Genomic DNA, 9,195 nt, shown 5'->3' with positions numbered 1-9,195 from the left:
AGTTTTTTTAAAATAAATAAAATAAATCAAAAATTCAACGAAAATTTTTTTTTTTTTTTTTTTTTTTTTTTTTTTTTTTTTAATTGATCGATTTTCGAAAAAGAGTTATTTTTAATCCAACAAAACAAATTTTAATAAATACATATATATTAACTTATTTCATTAATCAAACCAAAACCGAATTGAAATTTATGAGATAAATGAAATAAATTTCGGTAATAGTAATTTTTGAAAAATATATCAGGATTTAAAACCTGTGGGAATGTTCGGTTTGGAATTTTATTGTTATTATTATTAATAAATTATATATTTATTTTTTTATTTTTTTTTTTGATTGAAAACATATAATCAATTTTCAAAAACTGTAGCGGGAATGTTCGGTTAGAGAATTTTACAACAACTTTTTTTTTCGTGGGTGTCATAATTTTCTCTGTGAAAATTTTTTGATTTTTTATTTTTTTTATTTTTTTTTTTTATTTTTTTTAATTTTTTTAATTTTTTTTTTTTAGCAACCATCTTTATAATATTTAAATACAGAAATCTTAAAAAAAATAAAAAAAAAATTAAATAAAAAAAATAATAAAAAATCAAAAAAAATAATAATAAATATAATCAATAATAATAATAATAACAACAATAATAATTATAATCATCAATCAATAAATAATTGTAAATTTAAAATATAAAAATATCAAATAAAAGAAATTAAAAAAGAAAAATAAAAAAAAATTTTAAAACTTTGGAAAAAAGAAAAGTTGAATGAATATTTTCTTTTCTTTTTTAAAATTTTTTTTTCTTTTTTAATTTTTTTTTTGTGTTTTTTTTTTTAAATTTAATAATTTTTTAAATTAAATTATTTTATTATTATTATTTTTACTACTATTATTGAAATCGTAAAATCATAACACTATATAAAATAGTATTTTATTAATACTATAATTTAGTATATTACAAACAATCACAATTAACCTCAATAATTAACAGTATAATAATAATAATAATAAAAATTATAAAAAGAAAATTCTTTCAATGTATCCAACAAAATTTAATAATTAAAAATAATAATTAAAAAAAATAATAATAATTATAAAAAATAAAATTTTTTTTCAAGTATTTTATTTTTGATTTTTTTTTTTTTTTTTAAATTGTGTAATATATTTATTATATATAAATTATATATAATTCTATATTTTGAATAAAATCGAAAGAAATCTTATATAATGTCACAAGGTTATAATCAATCATCTGGTAAAAGAAAGTTTTTACAAGATAAACGTAAGTAAAAAAAAAAAAAAAAAAAAAAACAATGCAAAACAAAACAAAACAAAACAAAAAAAAAAACAAAACAAAACAAAAAAAATATTAATTATAATTTTTTTCAAAATATAGCTAAACAGCAAGAGGATGATTATAATGAACATTTGGTAGAAATTGATAAACTGGTTAAACAAGAACAAGAAAAAGAATATAGTGGTAGATTGTTTAATGGTGATACAAATGATGATAAAGATAATATAGCATTTAATAATAATAATAATAATAATAATATAAATAATAATATAGAAAATAATGATAATAACTATAGTAGAGAGCATTCAAATGGGATGTTAATTGTTAGAACCGATCTACAGTTAGATTTACCATCATCACATAAATCGACAATATACAGTAAATCATCGACAGCATCCAATAAATACTCTACATATTCAGATTCATTATCTTCAAATAGTAGTGCAAGTAACTCAATAAATTTTAATAAATATTTTAATAATGATAATGGTAGCACTAATAGTAGTAAAAACAATAGTAGAAATTTAGATTTATCTAGTTTTTTTAATAATAATAGTAACAGTAATAATATAAATTTAAATTTTAATAATACTACCACTACCGCAACCACTGCAACTTCCAATGTATATAATAGTAACAATAACAGTAATAGTAATATTATTAATAATAATAATAATAATATAATAATAAATAATAACAATAGTATTGATGATGTAATGAAAATTGATAATTTAATAAATCATGAAAAAAATAATATAAATAATATAAAAAATACTATAAATACTTCACCAACTATAAATAACAATAACAATAACAATAACAATAATAATAATAATAATAATTTTACAATGAATAGACCACCATCACCAAATAAAATACCACAAAATCAACAATCAGTTTTAATTACACCAATTTCACCATTTAGTTTGTATAATTCATATAAATTTGATAAAATAAAGATTGCATCAAATACAACATCCTCATCGAAATCAATGACTCCATCAATATTAAGAAACAATTTTTTAGCTTCAAATGGTGGATCCACACATTCAATGATGTCATCAACATTCTCTACATCACAATTATCAAGTTGGGTTTGGGTAAAAAATAAGCATTCAATTGTCATTATTGGTCCAACAAACATTGGTAAATCATTTTTAATCAATACACTTTTACACTCCACATTTATACCATCATTAAACTCGATTAGACCCATAGTTGGTAATCATAGATCACCAGAATACCATCAACAACAATATCAACAACAAACACAACAACCAAACCATACATTTAATTTTCAATACCCACAACAACAAAGTTTTTCACTACCTTCACACCAACAACAACCACAACAACAAGAGCAACCATCACAAAATAACACATATTTATTAGATAAATTAAAAAACAAATTAATGGGTTTAAGTAGAAATGAAATCGATCAAAAGAATATACTCGATGAGAATTTTTATCAATCTATGAATTGGAACAAAGAAAGGGAAAATGAATTCGAAAGAGTTTACATAACAAGTCAATATTTATTCACAAAACAACCAAATGTTAACGATAACCATATCTTTATATTGCCACAAGGTCGTTTGGGTCCAAATCAACAATTCAAATTTACCTATGGTGCCATTTGCGAATTAGTTGTCGACTTTTTACAAGAAAATGAAGTACGTATTGTTCTCTGGGAGTTACACCAATATTATAGTGATAAAACCATTCCAATTCATCCAAAGCGTTTACAATCAATTCAATGGGTCTACTCAAGTATAGTTGAAGGTGCTTTCGTTGAAAATGGTAAAGTTAAACTTGTTGATGATGATATTACCTCTTACTGGGATATTCCATTAAATGAAAATTTCAAGGAATTACTTGGTAAACGAATTCAATTCAAAGGTTTGGGAAGAGATCATAATGTAGACCGTATTTTCATTCGTGAAAAAATTAAAGAAGTATTAAAGATTTATGGTTCGATTATAAATGCACTCCATATCAAATTGCCATCAAGTGTTCTTTTCAATAAACGTGAAATTACAATGATTTCTGATGATACCAAGAGAGGAAATGTTTCAAAATTCACCATCACTCGTATTCTAGATGATGCTGATCAAATACTTTTGGCTATCGATTACAGAGGTCTTAGTGCCGATTTAGCTGATCTCTTATTGGCCTCAAAATTCACCCAAAGATTCTCAAATAATGATGGTTCAGTTCAAATTATTGAATTGGGTGAATCAACTCAAAACAATAAATCTTTAGGTAATTTGGATTTACATTCATTTTTAATCAACCAATTAAGAAAATTATTTAAAGATGCCAGAAATATTACAAATATTCATAAAATTTTAGATTCTTTTAAAATTTTAAAAATTAAAGTAAGTATTTAAATTTACAGTGTCCATATTTAATTTTATAAAAATATATTAATTTTTTTAATTTTTTTTATTTAGCCACTATTGTTTTCATCAATTCACTTAAATAAATCAGTACCAAGTGAATATAAAGCTATGGGTTATTTAACAATTAAACATTTAAAAGAGATTACAAATATCCCATCATTAGTTAGAGCTATGCATCAATCAACAACTTCATCATGGAGCACACAGCATCGTTTATTTGATAAATTTAAACAAGGAATTGAAAAGAAACCACATATTTTAAATAGTTTAATAAGTGAACAACAACAACAACAAAAATATCAACAACAAGAAGAGCAACAACATAAGCAATTACCACAAACCAATTTATCATTACCAATAAATGCAGTTTCAAATAAAATAGATGAAAATAATAGTGATAATATACCACAACCAAATAAAATGAAAATTTCACCATCACAAATTATACCCGCCTCAAAAACAACCACCACAACTACAACATCAATCTCAAAATCATCTTCCAACTCTTCATTATCCAATATTGATGACCAACAATTGTCAAATTCATTTAAAGAGACACTTAAAGTCGGCTCAAACTATTCATCAAGTTCATCAATCAACAGTAATAGTTGGAGAACCAATTATTATCGTGGAGTTATGAATATGAATAATCCTCCAAGTGGTATCGATAGAATAACAACATCATTTAGAACTAGATTCGCCGGTTGGAAGAGAAAATTGTTAGCCTATGTTAGTTCAGAAGCAACAGAATCACTTTTCCTTAATAAGTCATCAGAATGTGAGCAAAATGCTAAATTAGAATGGTCACAGTTCCAAGGTTTATCACAAGATTCCCTCATCAGTATTAACGATCTTGTAAATTTAGTTCACTCTACTTTTGGTAATAATAGCAACGCAAAACTAGACAATCCAAATAGTAATAACCCAGTCATCCTTTTATGCAGATCCATTTTAAATTGGACCCCAACTTTTTGGAATGAAAATATCGTTGAACGTTTACCAGTTCTCGAAGAAGAAATTATTGGGTTCTCAAAAAACATTTTATTTGAAACCAATAAACTCTTATTAAATAGAATAACCCTACCAAACGAAGAAAAAAATCAATTATTAAAGTTGCTCCAATACTGTCAAGCTGCCACTGACCGTAATATCCGTTCCAAGATTAATGGTATTCAAACATTATTCAACCAAAATATGAATATTCTCATCTATAATATTTGCTTAGAAACATTTTGTACAGAAATCTCAAACCTCTCATTCCCACAACCACTTGTAAATTATTATTCAGTCATAGAAAAATGCTTTAATGTAGTTCCATATGCTGTTGCCACCAAAATTCAACAAAAATTAGTTGAAATATTACGTCAAGGTTTATCCTATTTAGACTCTGTCGAAAAACATATTGAATATACTATTCAATATCTCTTAAACTCACCATTCCGTTTAAAGAGACAACAACAAATGAAACCCTCCGTTGATGTTGGTGGTTCTGTAATAGAAAACTATATTAGTATTGCTAAACCAAATAATAGATTGGCTAGTCCCGATGAAATGGAAGTAGAGACACCAAATAAGAAAATTAAATCTGAATCATCTGTAAATAATAATAACAATAACAATAATAATATGAATATTAGTACCAATAGCTCATTAAATAACTCATTAAATAACTCATTAAATAATTGTGAAATAACACCACAACCACAACAATCACCCTTTAATAATAATAATAATAATATAACTACTACAACCACAACAACCACCACAACAACAACTACTACAACCACTTCAACAAATAACTCTGATGATATGATGATAATTTCACCAGCTTCATCTAATGATGATAATAATAATATAAATAATAATAATGTAAATAATTTAACAACCTCAACAACAAATGTTTCCTCAAACAATGATAACCAAAATAACTCATGTAATTATTTTATTCCAAAACAGTTATTACCACCTCAAACCCCAGCATCATTAATACAATTATGCATTAGCAAGATTGTGCAAAATATTCATAATTTAAGTAATGTCAAAGGTACAACAATGCCAGAAGATATTCTCCAAAAGATTATCACCTTACTTATTACACAAGAACGTATTAAAGGTGGTGGTATAATTACTACCCAATTGGATGATATTTTATTAGCTCGTCTTCTTAGCCCATTTATGCAAAGTTTGGATCTTGAGGGTTCAAAATCAATTACATCCAACTCACTCAAAATCGTTGGTTCCACATGCAGTCATTTAAAGAAACTATCTTTAGCCAATTGTATAAACTTTTCATCCGAATCATTGTCATCAATTAGTACTGGTTGTCGTAATTTAGAAGTTATAGTCCTTAAAAACTGTTATCAGCTTACCAATCCAGGTATTGTTTCCTTAGCTCGTGGTTGCCCAAATCTTTATGTTGTTGACTTATCAGGTTGCATGAAGATTACAGATTCAGCAGTACATGAACTCACCCAAAATTGCAAAAAGCTTCACACAATAGATCTTAGAAGATGCGTTAATCTAACTGATGCTGCATTCCAATCATTCAATATTAGCAGTCTTGTAAATATCGATTTGCTCGAATGCGGCTACATAACTGACCACAGTATCTCTCAAATTTGTTCAACTAGCCGTGGTTTAAATAGTATTAAAATATCTGGTAAAAGCATTACCGATGCAAGTTTAAAGAAAATCTCTGAAAACTGTCTTGGCCTCACAACAATCGAATTGATCCTTTGTGAAGGTATTACCGACACAGGTGTACAATTATTAGGTAAAAACTGCAGCAAACTTTCTACTTTGAATTTAACATCATCAAAAAACATTACCTCCTCAATTTTTGATCAACAAGAACAACAACCCATGGAAACAATCAAGACTCAATATTGGTCATCACTAACCTCATTAAATTTAAATCGTTGTATTGCTATTAATGATCAATCCATTCTTACCATCACCAATCAAGCTTCAAATCTCGAAACCATTAGTTTAGCTTGGTGCACCGATATCTCTGATGAATCATTAATTACAATTGCTCAACGTTGTAAACAATTAAAAAATATTGATCTTACCAAATGCCAACAAATCACCGATCGTGGTGTTTTCGAAATTGCTAAAAGAGCTGGTTCAAATTTAAATCGTCTTATCCTTTATAGCTGTACCCAAGTAACCGATGCCTCTATTATTGATGTTGCTAATAACTGCCCATCTCTTCTTCATTTGGACTTATCACAGTGCGAAAAAATTACAGATCAAAGTCTTTTGAAAGTTGCTCAATGTCTTCGTCAACTAAGAATACTTTGTATGGAAGAATGTGTTATTACTGACGTTGGTGTTTCTCAACTTGGTGAAATATCCGAAGGCTATGGTTGCCAATATCTCGAGGTAATTAAGTTTGGTTATTGTAGATCTATTTCTGATACTGCACTATTAAAACTTGCCACTGGATGTCCATTTGTTTCAAATCTCGATCTTTCATATTGCAGTAATTTAATTACTCCACGTGCTATTCGTACCGCTATTAAGGCATGGACTCGTCTACATACTCTTCGTTTACGTGGTTACCTCAGTCTTACAAATGATAGTATCGTTGATAACACACCACTCTCAAAACTTAAAACCGTTAATCTCAGTTGGTGTAGCAATATGGAAGATACTGCATTAATTCGTTTCATCAAAAATTGCACCTCTCTCGAAAATTTAGATATATCAAAATGTCCAAAAATTACTGATTGTTCATTAGAAGCAGTTCTAGATAATTGCCCACAAGTAAGAATTATAAACATCTATGGTTGCAAAGATATTAGTTCCTTCACTGTTCAAAAATTAACATCATTGGGTAAAACAATTTATAAATAACAGCATATAAATAATAATATCAATATAAATAATATAAATAATAAATAATTTGTAGATAGTAAAAAAGTGAATTGTTTTTTCCCCAACAATCATAAAAAAAAAAAAATATTTATTAATAAAAAAAATAATTTTAATTCGATTTGATTAATTAAATAGATTATTAAATCAAATTAAAATTTTAAAATTTTAAAATTTTAAAACAATTAAACTATGTATACATCTTTTATTTAAACATTTAAACAGGGTAGCATTGGAGCTGATGAATATATATCATAGTTCTTAATACACATTTCTTGATTCATAAAAATAGGAGCAATACAATTTTCGACCATTGGTTCAACAACCAAAGAACCATTTTCGTTATCCAGTCTTGTAAGTGTTGGTGTGTTTGCTATATCTTTGGGGAAATAAATTATTAAATCTATTAAAGTAGTTTGGGCGTTCCATCCTCTTGAATAAACTTGGTATGAAATTGAAATACCTCTTGAACTGAATTGAGTTGTGTATTCTCTTGTTTTCTTTTCAATTTCCCTATATAATCTATTAAAATAAATAATTCGAAAATTGTTATATATAATAGTTGCTGGAATGATAAAAAATAAACCAAAAATAAAAAAAGATAATATAATAACTAATCTATATAATTTTGAAACAACTGAATTAATCTTGATTCTTGAAACCTCCACATTTATATCGTTTATTAAATTAATAAACTCGGTCTCTGTTAAATAATTAAATAATTCGCAATGGTATGTCGATTCAAAACCAATAAAATTATCAAAATCTTGATCCTCTATGAAAAATAAATTGTTAGTAGTGTTTATGATTTAAAATAAATATCAAATCTAAATACCAACTTGATTTTTTATAACCAACTTTGATAAATGTAAAACCCAAATCAATTGGATCTCTTTTATATTTGTGTGATCTTTGATACTCAATATCTCTTGTCTTTTTTAAAATAAAAACAATTAGTGTTTTATAATCTATATTGATTATCAGTAATATTACTTACTTGGTTGTTTGTTTCTAAAACTATAATTTCTTTTCCTTCTGGAGATAAAGTTTTTTTTGATATTGGTATTTCTAGAGTACCATCATCTGGTATTTTTATTTTTAATAATACCCTCATTCTTCTAACAAAGAGAGTTTTTTCTAATTTATAACTTACTGTGATTCTCCTATCAAAAAATGATTTATTAATTTGTTCTAAAGAGAATTTTAAGTCTTTTTCAAACTATTTAAAATAAAATTAATAAAATATAATTAAAAAATAATAATAAGTGCTTACATTATTTTTATATTGAGTAGATTTTCTTAACTCTATTATATAGGCTATTAATCCTGGTATGAGTCCACATATTATATAAAATAAAATATATTTTAAAACTGAAGAATCATATTCTCTATATTTTAAAGATAATTATTAGTATAGAAAAAGCTATAATTATTTTAAATGGTTAAAATTACCTTCTTGTATTACTATTTAAATAATCAATAGCTTGTAGGTATTCCTTAACTGGTACTATACCATAGAGTTGTTTTGGATAGGTTTTAGGAAAACCTATAAAATCTTTTTTAGAAAAACTTGGTTGTTTTATTGATTTTATTTTAATTTTTCTAGTCATAAATCTGTTTGTTGTAA

At 25.6% G+C, this 9,195-nt stretch overlaps 3 protein-coding genes across 3 annotated transcripts in view; 2 read left to right on the top strand and 1 right to left on the bottom strand.

The window, feature by feature from the left end:
* Window positions 1-531, top strand: part of DICPUDRAFT_78560 (uncharacterized protein) — a gene marked incomplete at both ends in the record, with an annotated part of 1,412 nt that extends 881 nt beyond the window's left edge. The window contains one exon of the mRNA XM_003287671.1: window positions 510-531. Within this exon, the coding sequence (XP_003287719.1) occupies window positions 510-531 (22 nt within the window). The remainder of the gene's footprint in view (window positions 1-509) is intronic.
* A 689-nt stretch (window positions 532-1,220) lies between these two features.
* On the top strand, window positions 1,221-7,550 carry DICPUDRAFT_32869 (uncharacterized protein; the record flags this gene model as incomplete). The annotated part of the gene is made up of 3 exons (XM_003287670.1): window positions 1,221-1,275; window positions 1,390-3,668; window positions 3,744-7,550. 3 exons carry the CDS (start codon window positions 1,221-1,223, stop codon window positions 7,548-7,550), a joined length of 6,141 nt encoding a protein of 2,046 aa, XP_003287718.1.
* Window positions 7,551-7,777: 227 nt separating this feature from the next.
* On the bottom strand, window positions 7,778-9,178 carry DICPUDRAFT_78558 (uncharacterized protein; the record flags this gene model as incomplete). Its single annotated transcript, XM_003287661.1, has 5 exons — window positions 7,778-8,343; window positions 8,408-8,501; window positions 8,566-8,787; window positions 8,842-8,956; window positions 9,021-9,178. 5 exons carry the CDS (start codon window positions 9,176-9,178, stop codon window positions 7,778-7,780), a joined length of 1,155 nt encoding a protein of 384 aa, XP_003287709.1.
* Window positions 9,179-9,195: the final 17 nt, after the last annotated feature.

This window comes from Dictyostelium purpureum (assembly GCF_000190715.1).
Source record: "Dictyostelium purpureum unplaced genomic scaffold DICPUscaffold_108, whole genome shotgun sequence".
Taxonomy (NCBI): domain Eukaryota; phylum Evosea; class Eumycetozoa; order Dictyosteliales; family Dictyosteliaceae; genus Dictyostelium; species Dictyostelium purpureum.
This window is presented reverse-complemented; position numbering and strand designations above follow the sequence as displayed.